Raw genomic sequence first — 19,563 nt, forward strand, 5'->3', positions numbered from 1 at the left:
TCTTTAAAATATTTAGTATATAGAAGTCTTTAAAGCATTAATTAGCAACTAAAGTTTGTAATCAACTTTTTAGAATAGTTTTTTTTATTTTAAGATTTTAAGTTTATGCAAATATTAAAATTTATTGCGTATCATTTATATAAATCTTTTAATTTCTGGAATAAAAAAATATACAATGTAAGTATATATATATATAATTTGAGTAGCGATATTTTAGCCTCCTTTGGGTCATAATGTCTAATTATGTACGCAACTGTACCTATGATATACAAAATAATGAAAATGTACAAAACAATAGAAATAATGTCCTTTTTAATTGGCCTTTCTTTTTCCAATCTTCTCATTTTCATACTTGTATTATACATATTTGCTTTTCCATATCTTTTTTCCTTCAATATTGTTTAATACCTTTGGCAAATTGTTTGACTTACATACTATGTATTTTTTTTTTTGTAAATATTTGTGTTATACGATATGCAGCTTCGCTTTCTCTCTTCAATGCTAGAATATCTGATCTATTCTCACAGTGCAAAAATTGGTAATTTCTAGCAACGTGAACAAATTTTATATATTATATCTCGGTATTATGAGAAATGATTTTATGTTACGATATGTTCCAATATTTAATATTTATTAAATAATGTCCATCTTCTAAATAATATCTAAATAATATTTCAATTTGTTATTGAGTTTACGACAATAACATATATTCGCGGATTTTATATATAATTTTATATATCTATAAAATATTTTCAAAATTGGAATGAGATCTGTGAGAGATCTTTACGATTATTAAGAAAATTAATAGATAAAAAAGGTACATTTTCTTAATACTTATAAAAATCTTTCAAAGATTTCATATATATTTTGATTATTGAATTATTCTTATATTGCAACGATGTCCAAATTTTGCTTTAAAGTTGTGAAAGAATACGAATGAAAGATTTCGTTTGTGAGCGCTCGCTGTTTTTGTATTTTTTTAATCTAAATTTGATTGGATGATCTAAAAGAAGCAATAATAGTGAGCGCTTACTCAACTGACAAGTCCGCTAAATACATCCAATGACTGTGTTCAGAAGAATGTTTATTTTACAAGTGTTAGAAGTTTTCTTTGCGCTGATTGGATTGTACTTTTAGATCTAGAAGAATGATCCTATTAGCAGATATAATATACGATTATAAAACGATTGCAAAATTGTTATGTTCTGCTGAACGCAGCCAATGTTAGCGCATGTCGAAACTTGTCTAAAAAAATACTTGAGTCTTCAGGTCTTTGTCGCTAACTAAAATGTTTTATTCTATCGTTTGTCTTCAAACTTCAAATATATATCTATTTTAAATATAACAAATATACACTAGTTCAACTAGAAAGAACAAACCTTTTATATATAATGTGTTCATTAATTTGTAGGATTGTCCACGCTATTCGCTAATTTAATATAATGAGAATAAACATTTCGCAATTTAGCATCATATTTATTATGTACACTATAAATATAATTTCTGTATTGAACAGAAAGTGGAAGAGAGATTCGTCGTATTTACACGGATACGCGATAAAATTGGCAGCTCATAAATAACAATAACTTAAATCACATGTCAGCAGGCACAGAGCAGATATGCTTCAGCTCTAACACCATGGGTAAATTTCATTTTATCTGTTGATATTCTCGTTTAATTTATCACTCTTAAAATCATGTGTCATTTAAGCTTAGTTTAACTTTTCTTTAAAATTGGAATTATCAATAAATAATAATATCGAGTATAAATAATATCAACACTCTTTGGTTTCAAAAATACTTCAGATGCGACTTGAAATTAGTTTTCAATTATTTTCTAGTACATCATCATTTTCTATTTCATTATCTTCTAGAATAATTGTATTGTGCCTTTCTGTAAATAATGTCTCTTGACTCAGTGCAGGAACTTGTCGAGAAAATTCGCTAGTCGCCCATAAAAATAAATCCAATGTCTGCTCTGTGCATTCTGCTATGAATCTCACAAACGGTCGAACATCTCCGGCGTTGGCTAGTTGCAAGTACTCATAATATTTATGGCGATGTTGTTTGTGAATAATAACGGGAGGATATCCAGCTTGCATGAGAATCATATTCATGAGCAGGCGGGATGTTCTGCCGTTTCCATCAGTGAACGGATGTATGTGCACCAGTTTATAATGCGCGAGAGCTGCATATCTATAAATTTTTCCGATTAATACCTATTTGTTGAATCTTATCACAAAATCTCAGATAAAAATACAATAAGAAAATATATGAAATTCGCATACCTCACTGGATGCATTCTTATGGCTTGTTCACTGTTCAACCATAATACAAACTCCTCCATCAAATAATGTATATTGCCAGGACCTGGAGGTATATGGCCGCCAACGTATACTTGAGTTCTTCGAAATTGACCACCTTCGACAGGATCTACATGTCCAAGCACACGCCTATGTATTTCCAGTACATCTTTTATAGAAATGGACCCTACTCTGAAATATATTTACATGGATAATAAATAATAAACTAATAGAAAATATTTTTATCGCTTATGCAAATTATTACTTTATGAATTTACCTGTTAACCAAGGTCGCATTGATATATTTCATGGCAGCATCCAATCCAAGGATTTCATTATGTTCATCAATACTCTTTCCAGAGACCGCGACACGTGTTTCAACTATAGCTCTCGTTTGTGCAAGATTCATGGTATTTCCCTCGATCCCGACTGTATGATAGATATGTTGGAAGTAAGCCTCTTTTTTAGCGCGTATCAATGCAGCATTGTTATCAGGTATGTTGGATAATGTATTTCTCTTGTCATCAATTCGCCTAAGCATTATTCTGTCATGTTCTTCAACCACACGAGCTGTCCTCTGACTATTTATTAAAGCACCTTCGTGATTTGGTTTATAAGTTAAAGCACGCACGTAAAATTCATTAGCTTTTATCACATTGTTCTGGGTATGCTCCAAAAACTCTCCATAATGATTTAAAACATCTGGATGACAAGGTGCTAATGCCACTGCATGTTGAAACAATTTTATAGCTTTCTCCTGCTTTCCAGATAATCTCATATCTAGAGCTAAGTGCAAAGATGCCAGGGCCTCCGTTATCGACGCCGCACTACACTGAACCTTACCAAGTTCAGTGTTGGGTTGTGAAATGGTGAGTGTATGATCATCATAGACATTCAAAATACTTTCTGAAGAAAGCGGCACAAACACAGAACGACCATGATAAAATTCCTGTTCTAGAAAAAGACAACAGAATAAATTATTTATGATATTAACTGTATTTAAATCACAGCTTACAAATTATAGTATAATTAACTGCAAGACAAGAGATATCTTATGGTACTTTCCAGCAAGAGATACAGTGTAACACGGTAATCAACGGTTTCATCTTTGTTCAACGTTGACAAAAAACAAGGATGTAACGAGTACTTTTCATTCAGTGACACAAGTCGAACATTATTCTATCTTTCTTAACATTCAATGTCTCTTGTATCAACTTGTGATATCAAATGAAAAGCATCCAATAATTCAGTATGTTACCATGTATCATCTAGCTGCTGTCCTTTTACTAGACAGTCAACATAAACGTCATTCTGTTCTTCTGCCATTCAAAAAAATGAAACAGCTCTTGCTGCAAGTTGCCAGAAACGGTAGGCAACATAAAGTGTACAATCTTTCGTTGAAAGAGTAGATATATCAGTTGCAATTCACCTGTGGAATCGGTGGACAGGCCGCCTAGGTATTTCGATAGTAACGTACTGATGACAGCGATAACAATTCCAAGAATGAAAACAGGAATGAAGAGTTTCGGTGTCATACCGCTCGTGGGATCCGTGGGGTTCGTGGCATCCCCGCGTTTCACGTTCACGTGAGAGGTCTTCCCATTATGTACGTAATAATCGTAAAAGCATGCCGGCAGCATCTCTCCTCGCGGCAGTTTTTCACAGTCTTACTTCGGACAGCAAAGCGTGGCATGCTTGTCAATCGTGTCACACGTTCATGTGACGCAACGCGTCGCGCTCGTATCGGATCGTCTCGGTCTCTCTCGCCGACGACACCAGACGACACCAGCCGAAGTGATGCGTCCATGTGGTTCGACCTGATTGGCCGGCGCCCGAGCGTTCCACTAACCGCGCGCGCCATTGGCTCTCGCGTTCCGCGTTCCGTCATTTCGCGAGTTTATCGTTCTCTCATCTCGCCTAATATCTTAAAAAACCGTGACGTTTTTGAAAAGTTTATTGCAACATTCGCACGTTCGAGATTCACAATACGACGCTTTTCTACTGACAGTTACGTCGGTAATTTTCGCTCGACCGTCGATTGTATTTATCGATCGACGTGCGACTTATTTCAAACGTTCGGTAGTTCTTTCTTTCCCCCCACTCCTTTACCCTCCCCTTCGATACCCAAACCATCAGTTTGAAATTGAGCGATTAGGTGTGACTCGTGTAACACGGAACGCGGCGACGTTTGCCGCGGAAATTGGCGCGGTAGCTAATCAATTTACCGCTTTTCCACAAAAGCGAAAGAATGATTAGTCATAGCTGATTTAATTAATTAGCTATAGCGCCAATTTCCGCAGCGCGGCAAGTGGCGCGTCGTCGCGTCCCTTGTGAGGGAGTCATAAGTTAGTTTTCGGTATGTCCCGCGCGCGCTTGTCGAACGTCTTCTCTTCGGAGTGTAAGTATATCGTCGAATTCAAAATATGGGGTTTGTATGATTATTATTATAACTGAAATGCGCTAAAGTCTATGCACATTTATTGCAGCTCGAGCGAGGAGCGCGGTGTGCGGGCGCGTTTTATATCGTATTTCGCGAACGAGGAAATTTGGCGCGCGGCCATTCAAGATGACTGCTCATTCCCGAAAAGCGCGGCGTCGGTCAGCGTCGGTCGTTAATGGAAAATGCTGGATAGATTTTAGGTACTGCTCATATTGTTATACAATTATTCATTGTTGTGTTATCTCTGACGAAAATAAAATTGTATGATTGTATGATTGAAATGCGTCAAAGTGTGACACTTGTCTCTTTGCAGTTCGAACGTAAACCGCGACGTATTGACGCGTTTTGCAGTCGTATTTCGTATATGGGAGAGAATTTGGCCTGGCTACTCAAAATGACTGCTATTTTGTTCCCGAAAAGTGCGGCGTCGGTCAGCAACGGAATGTGCTAGACAGATTATAGGTATTTATTAACTACTTGTATTGCATTGTTGTTTTATAATTATTATTGTTGATATCATCTCTAATGAAAATAAAAAATCGAATGTGTGAGGATTTGTGTAACACAGACCTCCAAGGGATGTCCTAAGATGTTCAGAGAATGTTTTACTTAAGGACGTCTTCATATCTGGAAGTACTGTGTTGTGTGAGAATATCTGAATAAATAAATATGGAGAAAATCGTTGCTATTGTAGTACATTGTACAATAAATCGACCAGAAATAACATAATATCAATATTATAATTTCACATTCAACAGTACAAATGTAATATAACACATGTTGTATGTAAAGAGTGCCTCCTATTTAGTATTCACAAATGGACATAAATGTTCTTTCTTTGCATTCCATGAATAACAAAGATAGAACAATACTTGTGTCAACTTGTGTCATTAAATAGAAGGCACCCTGAGACACAATTGAAAAGTACAGATTTTCCGTAGGAAAATGGAATAACAGATTTTAATCTATCAGAAAAAAATATATCTGATAAATTGAAATCTGTTATTCTCTGGTCCTATTTTCTGTTGAACAAAAAGATCAACCCAAGAGAATGGCATTTTGACCAAACAGAATTTCTATAATATCATAATCATTTTCTGATTATCATAATCAGAAATTCTGTTTGGTTTCACCAAAATGTCACTCTGGTCTTTTGTTGATTTAACCAGAACATTTTTCTCTGTATTTTTAATTGTGGGCGTTAGGCTTAACATTTACATTTATTGTCAAATGTGAAATTATAATGTTAGTGTTATGTTACTGTTAGTGTTTACTGAAAATAGTATAATTACATTTTAATTATTGCAAACAGACTATTTTGATATTTTAATCGTATGACTTAAGACTGCCTAATTGGCTTTCGTAACGAGCTATTATAAAATCAAGGTTTATTCGCGTTGCATGCTCAATATGCTTCAACATGTTCCATCATGCTCTTACCATAGCTTCTACTTACCATAACGCGCTCATTGGAGTAAGTAAAAGTTATAGGAGCATGTTGGAGCATATTGGAGCATGTTGGAGAGTATGACGCGAACAAACCTAGAAAAAAAATAGCAATTAAGTTATCAAAAATCCAGCAAATCAGTCATTAGCATAACTAGCAAGTTATACAAATTTCAGCATAACAGCCAGAGGTTATCAGTAGAATAAGAAACTAAAAAAATAATCGTGTGATGTAAACTCAAGTCAAATTTAAAAGAAGATCAACAGAAGCATGGATAAAACTTTTATTAAGAGATATAAATTGGAGCAACGAATTTTCGTCAAGAATGTAGTATAAAAGTATATTATATTATGATAATAATCCTTGTATGAATTAAAGAACATTTTTTACTGATGAACAAGAGATATTGCAAGATGTTATGCACTAATTTTATTAGTCAGATCACTGCACTAAAAATAATACAAAATATAATACAAAAATAATATAAAAATAATACAAAAAATAATACAAAAAGTTTTATAAGTAGTATCATTTGTTAAACGAATTCAATTTGGAGCTGTTGAGATTCTTTCATACAATTGCATATAATTTAACGAGATTAACAGCTAATCTCGATAGATACATACATATTTCACCAAATTTCTATTCGCAAAAAGGCAAAAACTTCAGTATTCTGCTTTTGTTCAAAGACGCTTTGTTCAAAGACGCTTTTTATAGTTTTATGTATCTTTTCTAATTCTCGCACTACCGACTCGACATCGCCACGGTGGGGCAAGTATCTTTTTATGAAAACTTTCCTGAAAATATAACAATGCAGTCTATAAATGTTAGAACTTATAAATATTAGACCGGCTTATTTAATTATAAATGCTTTTAATTTTCTATGAATGATACAATTAAGAATCATTTAAACGTCTAATTTTATATTGTTTTTTGGGTTGTCGATTTGTATTAAAAAAATTTGGGATCTTACTTTAATTCGTGAAGTAGGCACGCTCTCGCTACTAATACGCGAATAAGTTTGCAAAGTCGAAGGGCTAGGAATTATTTCGCAGTCCACTTTACAGGTCCTACAGACACTGCTTTTTTTCTCCATTTTTTTGGAAATGCTACTAGATATAGAACTTCTTAATTTCGTCTCGTCTCTGTTGACAATTAATATAATAACTATAAAGGATCTTAATATTATATGGATCAGTTATTTAGAAAATTTGAGAGATCTCGATGAAATGAATTAATTTTAACATGAATATGATATAGCTTATAATATGGTGAACAAAAGATGTAATAGATACAAAATTTAATAATAATGGATAGTTTTTGTGAACTATGGTGTATCAAAGGTGTAAAATTTATGCTCACAATATTTTTGATACAACATAGTTCCAAAACTATTATGTATTATTAAGCGTTGCTTCTATGACACCTTTTGTTCACATTATAAGCTACATTACATATGAAAATTAATTCATTTCACTAAATTTTTCATATAATTATGAAATCTTTTAATATGTGGCTAATACGAGTCTAAGCTGCAGATGTATGTACAGTTATATATTATAAATACAAGAATTTCAAATATTCTTCAACTATTTTTCTCTTCTCTTATCTATGTACAATTCAACTCTTAAAGAAATTTAGAAAATGAAAGAAAAAAGAAAAAAAAAGATTGAAATTTTATTGTATGTGCATTTACATCTTAAGTTTGTGGCCTCATTAAATATATATTTTTTATTGATTTTATATTAAATATACTTTTTATATTGGTCTCAAATTAAAATATGTACTTTTCATGTAAACAAATGATTTTATTTACAATTAATATACGGGGTATCTGTTAAGTATGATCGGAGCCGCTTGGGGTAGAATGGGTCAAAGGGAACAAAAAAGTTTTATACCATTTTATAATTTTCGCAATAGTTAACAAGATATTAATTACTAAAAATGGCCGAATATTGGTCTTCTATAATTTTTTTCTCAAATACTATCAATTTTACAAAAAAACTATTAGAGATAAAAATTGTTTATTTTCTTCTCATAGAGAGAACTCTAAGAATTTTTTCAAAATTTTTAAATAACTTTTTAGTAGTGCATTTTCTTATTTTTATTATTATGAGAAAATACGATATAAAAAATTCTGAAAGAATTCTTAGAACTTTATGAGAAGAAAATAAACAATTTTTGTCTCTTACAGTTTTTTTCTGTAAAATTGATAGTATTTGAGAAAAAAATTATTAAAGACTAATATTCAGCAATTTTTAGTAATTAATATCTTGTTAACTATTGCGAAAATTGCAAAATGGTATAAAACTGTTTTATTCCCCTTGATTCACTCTACGCCTCCAATGCGGCTCCGACCTTACTTAACAGACATCCTGTATGTCTATTATGTGTGTAAAAAAATTTTACTCTTAGCATTCTATCAAATGACACCTGTAAGATCGTCGATCCGAAAGCTTATCGGCCTGAATTTTTGTAATTTGCGGCACACGACACTGCTGGGGCGATAAGGATGTGGTATTTGTGATATCGTAACGAATCCTCTGAAAAGAAAAATTAACAATGACTAAGGGACTCTGTGTGATCGACGTGATCGTAATCATTGGGATCAGAGATGTGGGGCAAAAGGAAGTCGAATTTTACGTAATTTCTCCGTTCCTCGGAAGAGCGGTTTTCGTTTCCGGAGCGGCATCGCCAGTTCCACGTCGTGGAACCGTGTAATGAGGATTTCTTGACTGATCGATCTTGCACCTGGCTGCGTCGCATGACGATTATGCGATCAGTATTGTCAGAGTTCCCGGATGTACCATTTCGTAAATTACTTTTCGCCATTCTATATCAATATAGTAAAGAAATATCTTCAAGCTATTGAATAGTTCTGCAAAAATATATTATTAGCATATACATATAGAGAACATTTTTTTTATATGTAAAAAAATTTCTTTTCTGTCGGTATGTATACACTTATATAATATATATAAAATATTTTAATTGCTTATTATTTAATATAACGAAATATTGTAATGAGGAATAATATATAACGTGGAATAAAATAAATAAGTACGTTCGTTACAAAAGAAATCTACAATTAAGTAAATTTCAGTAAATTTCTAATTTGATTTAATTATAAATTCTACTAAATTTTTCTCTCTGAAAGTAATATCGATTACGTACGAAGTATTTTTTAAAAGTTCACATTTTCGAGACTTGCATTTTGAAGAATGTACGTAATTATACTTATGTATATATTTAATTGTCACCTGATAGTTGTAGTTGACGATGAAATGTCTTCAGTTCGACATATAGAATTTCGAAGAAGTCGCGGTGGTAGATGATAAATAGTATATAATTTGTGCTTTCTGTTAAAAATAAAAGTTATACGTACGAATATGAATAAATTATAACGTGAAAGAACTTTCTTGTAAAATATTATCTCCCTTAATTGGCGTACTTACTTAATATTATACATGCCGCCAATTTCTCCATACTTTCGTCTCATTATTTCAGCCTCGACGGCAGCCGTAGTTGTTCGCATTGCCGTCGCGATCTCGTTCATTATCTACAATAATCAGCGATGTAATCCCCTTGCACGAGTATTTCGTATGGCGTTACTAATTGGCGTATATTTTAAAGTCGACCAAAAAACCGCAGAATAAATGTGGCAGTAAAATTGAAAATTCAGTGCATAATAACGCAGAGCATGCATCCAGCATGAAAATGAGAGGGTTTATTAAAATTGAAAATTTTACCGCGAATAATAAAAGCATGGGTTTGTTAAAACTGAAAAATCTACCGTGAACAAATAGGAGTATTTTCAGGGAAACAAATTAAAATGATTTGAAATGCGGTTAAAAAATATATATTATTAAAATATATCAAAGTTCGACAAAATGGTTCTTTGGGAATAAAGTAAAAAATATCAAATGCAGAATTTAAAAAATCATGAAGATAATGTACGTTATTTTCTATGCATGTTTTTTCTTCAAATTTCTCGATTGTGATCGAGGATTGTGGAGTATTTTGCATATATTACCGAGTTGTGATTGGAAACGTTTATGTCATCTTCAGAGCGAAAATGAAAGTTGTTCTTCGATGTCACGAGGATCCAAGGGTGATCAAGAATCTCTCGAATGGTGATTCTCTCGCGAGCCGATGGAATGAGTAAGCGATTTATTAAGTTCTTGCATTCGATCGACGTTTGGTACATAGCTTTTTCCTGGATCGACGTCAAGCCCCTATTGATTTGGATCATCAGCCTCCGTCGACGTTCCTCAGACGACGTCCATTCGTCGCGGGGGCATAGGAATGGAAGTCGACCGATAATCATGCCATATAAAACGACTCCTCTGTCAAATCATAGCATAGCGTTTAAACGTTTCGTTAAAGAGTGCTTTTATATGTACTTTTATATCGTATTAATAACTTTTAAGCTAAACTGTCAAATTTATAATACTTCTTGACGCTATATGATGTTCGAGTTATTTAAAACAAAATCTTAATAAAATCTGGATTTACTTACAGGCTCCACAAATCTACTTCCGGCCCATATCGTTTACCTACGACAAAAAGTTCGGGAGCAGCGTATTCTGGAGATCCGCAGTGCGTTCGTAGAGGATCGCCGCTGGCATAAATATTGCTGAGACCAAAGTCTATAATCGTGAAAAACATCTGTCACCGAATTGGTAAGTTTTCTTTATAAATAAATTTTTAACCTTCGATTGCTATTAAAGCTAAATCGCATAATTATCACTTAATCCGCAATTCTAATATATAAATATTAATTATATAGTAATATAAATATTTGAAGATAAGACTATGTATCTTCTTTTCTTTTATTTTTACAAATAAAAAATATTTGTAAAAATAAGAAATATATTTTGCATTCTATTTAATATTTTTGTTGCCTTGAGATCAGATATATCATAGCAATATATATATATAGCAATCGAAGGTCATTAAGAATAACGGGCATTATGTTTCTGTGTAATTATATAAATTGTGGCCAATTTCATCGCAAGTGCAATTTTTTATGCGGAGCTCTGCGGAGCACAGGTGGATCTGATTTCACGCTCGAAAATCAAGCGTCACGCGAGCGGAAACATTATAGTTGCGATTTTCGCGGTGCACGCTAATCTACGCGGTTCGATCGATGGCGATTGCCACAATCACCACGACCATAATGTTCTCTAGTCCCGCGTGATACGTCGACGTCCGTGTATACACGTCTGCCTCTCACCCACTATCTTGATCTGTTCCTTGCGTTCGTCCTGCAATACGATGTTCTCCATTTTAAGATCTCTGTAACAGAATCGTAAAAATTGAAGAGAAGTTCAATCTCAATGCCTGTTAAATAAAATATTTCAAAAAATTATAAGTACGTTATATTAAAAAAAAACAAGTTTTTTTTATTTAAAGCAATAATGTTATTTATAATACCAAATAATTATTTAAATACAAACAATTATTTAAAATACATGCTAATCTTGTACTATGTTGTATAGTAAAATATATAATATATATAATTATGTATATTTCAAAGTCACTTAACTATATATACGTATATATTATATATATAACATACTACAAGATTAGCACGTATTTCATTTTAATAAACACTAGATAGACATAAATTGATTCTTTTCCAAAGAAAATTTTGAAAAAGTTTATTCTTTATCATAACACTTTCCAACTTAGTACATTCAATATTCAAAGTCAAACAAAACTGGATTTAAATTATTCAATAAATTGTTTCGAAAAATTTAGATATTTAAATATATGATAGGCTTTGCTATTTGATTACATTTCATTATCTTATATGATATTTTGATATTTTAATTAAAAAAACAAGTGTCAATTTGATTAAAGGAATTAAGATTAGAGTTGATATTTTTTCTTTTGTGTGTGTGCAATGTTATCTTGTTCTACCGATTTCGAGATTACGATTTTTTGGTAACTCTGATAGAGTAAGGATTACGCAGGCGGAGATTGCAGGCGGGTGAATGCAAAAAAAGTCCGCGGCGTATGCATATGCAATGCGTGTGCAGTTTGCACGATCACGTAGCGCGAGATTAACGCTCTCGGCGCAAGAACCCCGTGGCCCTGACCATCGCACGAAGGTCTCTTTGCTCGTATCGCCGTCTACGAGCGCGGCTCGCGGACCTTGCAAATTGTCGTTTCGTCGGCATGACGGCCTCCCGGCCTCTCGATGATGTCGAGTTCTTTCGTTTCTTGATCTTTTGTATCCTTGATGAAATGTCAACGAAATGGAAATAATGTCTTCGAACCATTCGTCTCGATGTAATTCTAGATGCCTTTTTTTACCAACGTTGTAAGATTTATATTATTTTCTCCTCAAAACAAAATCGCAGAGATAATTTCCTACATCTATCGAATATAAATTGTATGCAAACAGTAGTTTAATTTCTTATTTTTTGGATACTGTTTTTAAAACTCGCGACAATATAGTGAAAGATAGTGAGGTAATTGAAGAATATTTTCAAATTGTAGTTGCCAAGGAATTTATAAATAAATAAAATAGTGCTTAGCTGTGTGTGAAATATATACGGATAGAAGAATATCGGCACATTTTGTAAAATTGGTTTCAAATTGCAGAGATATCGATATAAAGAATGATATCGAAACTTCTACAGCTAAGGCTAGCTGTCATCGGGATCAGGCGGCAACGGCCCTGTAGCTTATCCGTGGCAGAGACCTTGGGACCTTGAAACACATCATTAAAATCGCATCGCCAGCGCGCGCGATGCGAGAGTGGAGTCAGTATGCGCTTTGGGTGTCGCTAATAAGTAATAAAAGAGGACTCGCTCCTCGGAACACGTGCCCGCGGCGAGGTTAATACCGTCACGGGATGCAAGGCACTCTCGACGGGGTCGTTACACGTTGGCGGAATCTAGAACGTTCGCAGCATTTTTCTTTATTCTCCGCGGCTGGCCACCTACCATCGAATCTGGAATCGTTCGAATCACGCGAATACAAATTCTCTAAAACGTTCACCCAAAGAAAAAACGTGATGAAATAAAACAGTGAACGGTTTCTTCGAGTAGTTTGTCAGATTTGTTCGTGTTGCTTGAAATCCCTAAACGTTTTTCACTTAAAACGAAATAAATATATATTTAGGCGTTGGAGAAAGAGAGAAAGCAAAGATGCTGCGAGTGCAAAAAGTGCGAGCAACACAAACAACTAGATCTAATGTTAATTTATTGAGCTATATCTGTTGTTTTGTTATTCACAGTTCCAGCTTCTTACTTTCATATATCTAATAATTATGCAAAGACAATCATCTTTAATTAGTAACAATACTAATAACAATATTTTTATTGCTATTGCTTAGAGGATAATTGCCTTTGCACCATTATTATATGAAAGGAAGAAGCTTCAACTTACAATTAGAATAATGAACAAACAGTACAAGATCAATAAATTAATATTAGGTTCAGCTGTTTGTGTTACTTGCATTCAGAATCTTCGGTTTCTCTCTCTCTAACACTTGAATATGTATTTATTTCGATGTTTTAGTAAACAGAAAATAGGAATTGATTAAATACGAGAAATTTAATAGTGACATACATACAATTTTGTTTACTTTTTTCTAAAAATACAGAAATTTTTATGGAAATAAGCAAGAAGAAAGAATCTTATTCAATCAAAATTGAATAGAAATGCTATCTGAATATATACAATTTGTGTTTATATCACTAGAAAGTTCAACAAGCATAACATTTTAAGTATAGGACATGATAGATGTAATCTATAACATGAAACACGTTCAATTCCATAATATCAATTTTCTATTTTTCTACTAAACGATTTCATAAATTCACTGACGAGAAAATCAATGCAATTAATTAATATCTATGCATTGATTAAAGTCAGGAAGGGTATTACATAATTATCGGATCTTCTTGTAATCAGCATTTTAAATTTACAATAGAATTAGCCTAAAAATACAATATGCTAAGACGAGATACCGAAGGAAGGTATATATTCTGATAATCAAAGTACGGTGTATCATTGCATATACGGTACTCTAATATTGAATCGTGAATATCGCCGGTTTCGAGCGGATGTACCAAGCGCGGCCTCCGAACGATGCGTTTCTGCTGCATCCTCGACTGCTGCGGGATAATAGTCGAAACGACCCTGAAGCCGAGGCCACGGTTGTTCGTTGGCCTGGGCGATTACGTTTCTTTTCCATCGTAGAAGCCGCCGCGGCAGCGCGCGTTCCTGGGAACGTGCGTTCGCGACGAACTTTCGCGACAGATCGCACGAGATCCGATTAAAGTTTGCGTTTGTCCCGCGCCCGTTTGCAATCGCGCGAACATAATTGCCGGCGTAAAGCGACAGGTGGTCTCGCGGGTCTGATAGAAAAAAAAAAAAATAAAAAAATAAGAGGCATAACAAAAAGCGCGAAATACGTCCCGCACGCCCCGGCGCCGTTAACGATCGTCCCTTCTCTCGCCACCTCTCGCTCTGAAAATAAACTCGCGCGGCCCGTGACAAAAGTGATCGATGAACACAGCGATCCAGATATTCCTGGTGATCCACGGACGAGCGACGGGAGATGAGTTCGTGTATTGTAAGATGGAGCCACGGGTTGTATCCGAGGGAGATTGCATTCTGCGCAGTAGAATTTCTCCCCCTCTATTGTAAATAAAAGGCCAAATCTGAATGAGATTTTTTGTTTTCTACAATTTTTGTTTGGTATAATTTGTTTTGTTAATTAAATAGCCAATCTTAAAAAAGAGTGGCTCCATTTTCAACCTTTGAGAGTAAGATCCTCAAACGTTTTAAAGAGTATATGTTTCTCTTTTCATTCTTCTTCGGACATTAATCGTTTTTTACGCACAAGCTATACTTGAAATATCTTATACACAGATAATATTAATTATGTACTGTAAAAAATAGTAATAGGTTAATATCACGGTGTTAAATCTATCATGACAATAACAGCAACACAGTGAGAGTTATATCGCATGGGTGTTAAATTTACACCAGTGGTGTTAAATCCACACTGATACTTTTTAGAGTATGCCTTAGTTTCTATTATAAGCGTATATTTTGCTTTATTAAATTTTTATTATAAGCAACTACCAGTCTACATCTATAAGGTCTATGTATTTCAACATCACATTTGCGCACTCGGTGGACAGTTTTGAAAAGCAGATGTTTTAAAAGAATCGCTCTCATAATTTAATCTGCTTCTTGATACGAAGATCATGATCCTGCTTTTACGGATTTATTGCTAATTGACAGTTATCCTTTACGTATCGCCGAACAAAGTGATAGCGTATCGTACACGTTTTCACAAACGCATTCATCTCCTCGCGCTCATAAATGCTCGCGCGGGCGTCCGATGCACACGCTCGAATGCGCGCATCCGTAAGTACTTAAATTTAATTGTCGGCCATGACCGTTACATCGCGGCAGTTATTTCGGTCTTAATAACCCGGGTCCACCGAGCTCAGTTGAGCGGGGTCATGTCCGTGTTACGAGTCGCGAAATCGCCGCGCGAAGATGTGCAAGACCGAAATTGTGCGTAGAAGAGAGCGATTTATCGATCCTTTCGCAAATAAATATTCGATACGAGGCGGCGCATTGATATGCATACAAGCATGGAATAGGTACGAGAGATATTTGGGATGCGATGCTCGAGGCGAGGTTTTAATAAACCGTCCAATACGCATCCGAACTCGTATATGATAAATCGGTCGGGATGCACGAGATGCTTACGGAAAATAATTCGAGCAGTTTGGTGGAGAAAATTAAGACTCTTGAAAGAAGTCTCGAGCGCTCGTTGCTTTAATATTAAAAATTGGTTAACGTGATAATTTTGTACTGAGAGAAAAATGTTTGATATTTGTGACTATAATTGCAATAATTAAAAATGATAAAATGATTAGGATCCATTTTTATAGTTACTGTTAAAAGTAATATATCATATTTATAGTTCTATAGGAAAATATTTAGTTGACACTGAAAAAATGAGTATACATTACAATTAATTTTCGGTAATAACCATACATTTTTTGGTATACAGAACTAAATATAATTTTTATTACTAATATAGCAGTAACTATGAAAATGGAACTCTTAACTTAATAATTATTTTATCAATTATAGTGACAAATGATTTTTCTCTCAGTGTATAATTTCATTAGAGATTTGAAAAGCACGAACGACCTTTTTGACTGCTTATTAGATACACATGTATTTGTGATGATGAGATTTTAATACATTCCTACTTTTGCAACTAGTTTAAACTCGATTCCAATAATCGATGAAGAAATTTACTAAATGTTCTATATACACCAATAAATCTATCCTGCGATCGGGCATAACGTTGAAAATCGTGACGACGATGTTGCGCATCGATGTTGGTTCGTCGACCGTAACCAGCGTATCTTATTTTTCCAGCTGACACCCCACGGCGATTCTGTGCCACAAACAACGAGAATAAAACGGGTACGCGGCTTATCTTGTCTTAATACGCGTTCTTTATCAGCCAATCGATATGCGCACGGTATGTTTTACCGGCGTGAACGATGACGCGATATTTTCGGTCAAGTTATCAGTAGCACCTGCCCGCACTCGAAGGCGCTCATTCGCGGCTATTAACTTAACTCTTTCATCGCTAAAAATGCAGTTGCAGCTTCAAGTGAGAACCGAGTGAAGTTCTAAATATAATATTTTGAATGTTCCTTTTGAAACTAACCGTCCTTTGTGTTCACATTTATTTATTATCTGATTTATTTATTTTCTCATTTTTACGATTCCGTACTTACTTAATTCGACTATTGGTTATTACTGGCCGAATCGAATTCTCCAAGTGGAGAAAATGATTGAAAATTCTCACGATAACGATGTAACCCGATCGATCGCCTAGTTAGAACGCCTGTCGCTTTTTTCGCACACGAGTTTTTTTTGTAATTATTCCAAGTTTTATATCAGTTACTAATGATCAGTATCGAACTTTATTCGTCTTTGCGCCCTGGCTATATAATCTTCCGTTATTGCACGATAAAACGATATTAACGTTAATTAGTAGTCAACTCACGTTAGTGCTGTAGGGTTACTAAAGGTTTTACTTGTAATACCGAGAGATTATATCGCTAATACGCAAAAACAAACAACACACAATGTGATAGTCATTAAAGCCGAGATATGTTTTATTTACAATAGTTAGGAATGTAATGGGCAACATGTGAATCATATAGGAAGGAGCTAAAATTAGCAATATCTCCAATTAAGGATATTTTAATTGTACAGTATCAACTAAAAGTGTTAGCTAAAAAATTTTGGTGAATATGCCTTGAAAATCAATTGTAAAAATATAAAATAATAAATAAATTTTGGCTTATAATGGCTTATGCGCAACAATCATATTTTGCTATAGTTTTAGGTAAATAACTTCTTAATGAGTAAGAGTGGATCTCTCTCTCTCTCTCTCTCTCTCTCTCTGAATAAACTTTTGCACGTGGTAAATTGGTAAAATAATTATTAAGTTAAGAGCTCTATTTTGAATATTAGAATTTTATTAATATATATAAAAAAATTTTATTTAATTTATAATGCTTTTTTTTTTTTTAATTTGCAAATAAGTACTAGGAAATGTAATTTTATACAAGAGAACCAAAGCAGATAAAATAATTAAATAACTTTTAAATCACAACGATAGAATGTACAAATTTTACAGAGATACTTAAATGTAACAGAACAATCTATGAAAGTCTTATGTTTTTGGTAATGTTCCGAGATGTGACATACATCGTGCATTAAATGTTTTAAAATAGAGCTCAAGACGTTAAATAATTTTTTTAACCGTGCTACTTATTGAGACATAAGTCAAAATTGTTTAATATTCTTTTTTCAAAATTCGGTGACTCCGAAACCGTCTGCACATTTTTAACCACGTGAAAGAGTGTACACTTAAATATATTTGGGAATATACATTAAGAGCGAAAGGGTTAAATATCTCTCGCAGGTAATCGGCGTGATATCGTGATTCGTGCATTGCCAGTGCATCGTGCGGCTCCTCTCTTTTTTTTTGCCCTTAGCAGGGGCCACGATGCGTGGGCGGAAGGGATCCGGCCAGACGGGGTCATCGGCCATTCCTTGCGTTTCGCCCTTCTCATGCGCGGATACGCGTCTTCGTGGCCGCGAGTCTACACATCGCGTGCAAATTAATCCTAATAAACTTTTCAAAACTAAAAAAGCAAACCAAAATTTATTATTACGCTGTAAAAGGTATGAAGGAAATATACACACATCGGGATACATAGATAGATACAAGATTCAAAATTCTTTCGTGTCTTTCCTCTTAAATATTATTTTTTATACAATATATACTTACGTAAAGCAGGAAATAGCTATAATCATAAGATATGAAATGTCAAATCGAGTTTTTTTTCTACAAAAATAAACTGCGACTCTGTGAACAGAAGACTCTTCGTCTCTACTAAAAATAGCATTACATCATAGAAAGTGTGGATCTATTTGTCTAGATATTGTTTATTAAAAAAAGAAGAAGTTAAAACAGCCTGGCTTTACGACTATTTATCGTCATTATTTCATTGCCCTTTGGGAAGTAGCGGTTAACGTATCTACGTATCAGTTTTAAACGGATCTAAGTTGAACCAGCACTAGGATTCAACCTACATCGCTCACATAAAGAGTGGCTTCTACGAGATGACATGTAATCTACGGGCCACAAGGGTTCCGACGAGAGGTTAAAGGCGGGTCGCTTCTCGAATACCGCGAGAATTATTGTCGGTGAAGCGGTTTAATTTTCAAACGCGTTTGCGGTCGTTTCAGTGCGAGCTGTAATTTCTGTGCCGCGCCATCCGCCATACGCCATCGTGGGTGGCGTGACGCGAAATCGGCGGTATACCGAGGCGGTAACGGTAGCGATAAAAATATGCTGCGTGTCCCGATGCTTTACGATTATTGTTACGCGCAGTCGGCAGTCGCGACTAGAGTCGGAAATTTCTGAAAGCCCGAGGGCGAAAGGTTTATCGCGACTGTTTCCCGTTGTATCGCGACAATCGCACAGTTACCACGATATGAAAAATAAATGACTAAACGAGGTTCATAAATAAAGCCCCGTGATAAATCCAATAACCGGACGACAAATGTTTTCTACCTTTAACGAAGTCATTCCTAATAGCAAAAATTTCTCTCCGCCGTAAATAACAAGCTCAGCTCTTGAGTTTAATTAAAGTTTGAATTGATTGAAACACGACATTTGTGCGATACCAATTAGTTGTTTATTAAAATATATACATATATATATATATATATATATATATATATATATATATATGAGAATGTTAAAAAAGTTATTTCTTACAAGTGTACTTA

At 34.3% G+C, this 19,563-nt stretch overlaps 2 protein-coding genes across 3 annotated transcripts in view; both read right to left on the reverse strand.

Moving 5' to 3' along the window:
- LOC108748183 (MAP/microtubule affinity-regulating kinase 4-like) overlaps nt 1-19,563 on the reverse strand; it is a 296,086-nt gene that overhangs the window by 13,329 nt on the left and 263,194 nt on the right. Inside the window, exons 4-12 of one of the 2 annotated variants that reach the window (XM_018486213.1) lie at nt 11,426-11,487; nt 10,709-10,838; nt 10,223-10,535; nt 9,645-9,748; nt 9,450-9,548; nt 8,833-9,022; nt 8,623-8,732; nt 7,163-7,334; nt 6,896-6,986 (exon numbers count right to left, since the gene is read on the reverse strand). In XM_018486213.1, the coding sequence (XP_018341715.1) occupies nt 6,909-6,986; nt 7,163-7,334; nt 8,623-8,732; nt 8,833-9,022; nt 9,450-9,548; nt 9,645-9,748; nt 10,223-10,535; nt 10,709-10,838; nt 11,426-11,487 (1,258 nt within the window). In that variant the 3' untranslated portion in view covers nt 6,896-6,908. Of the gene's footprint in view, nt 1-6,720; nt 6,987-7,162; nt 7,335-8,622; nt 8,733-8,832; nt 9,023-9,449; nt 9,549-9,644; nt 9,749-10,222; nt 10,536-10,708; nt 10,839-11,425; nt 11,488-19,563 lie in introns of those variants that run through there. The other variant, XM_018486212.1, reaches the window with a different exon arrangement.
- LOC108748184 (adenosine monophosphate-protein transferase FICD homolog) lies at nt 1,410-4,052 on the reverse strand. Its single transcript, XM_018486214.1, has 4 exons — nt 3,732-4,052; nt 2,581-3,256; nt 2,288-2,494; nt 1,410-2,195 (listed from the first exon to the last, which is right to left on the reverse strand). The coding sequence occupies exons 1-4, from the start codon at nt 3,940-3,942 to the stop codon at nt 1,826-1,828; spliced, it is 1,464 nt and encodes a 487-aa protein (XP_018341716.1). The 5' UTR covers nt 3,943-4,052; the 3' UTR covers nt 1,410-1,825.

This window comes from Trachymyrmex septentrionalis, unplaced genomic scaffold (genome assembly GCF_001594115.1).
Source record: "Trachymyrmex septentrionalis isolate Tsep2-gDNA-1 unplaced genomic scaffold, Tsep1.0 scaffold213, whole genome shotgun sequence".
NCBI lineage: Eukaryota > Metazoa > Arthropoda > Insecta > Hymenoptera > Formicidae > Trachymyrmex > Trachymyrmex septentrionalis.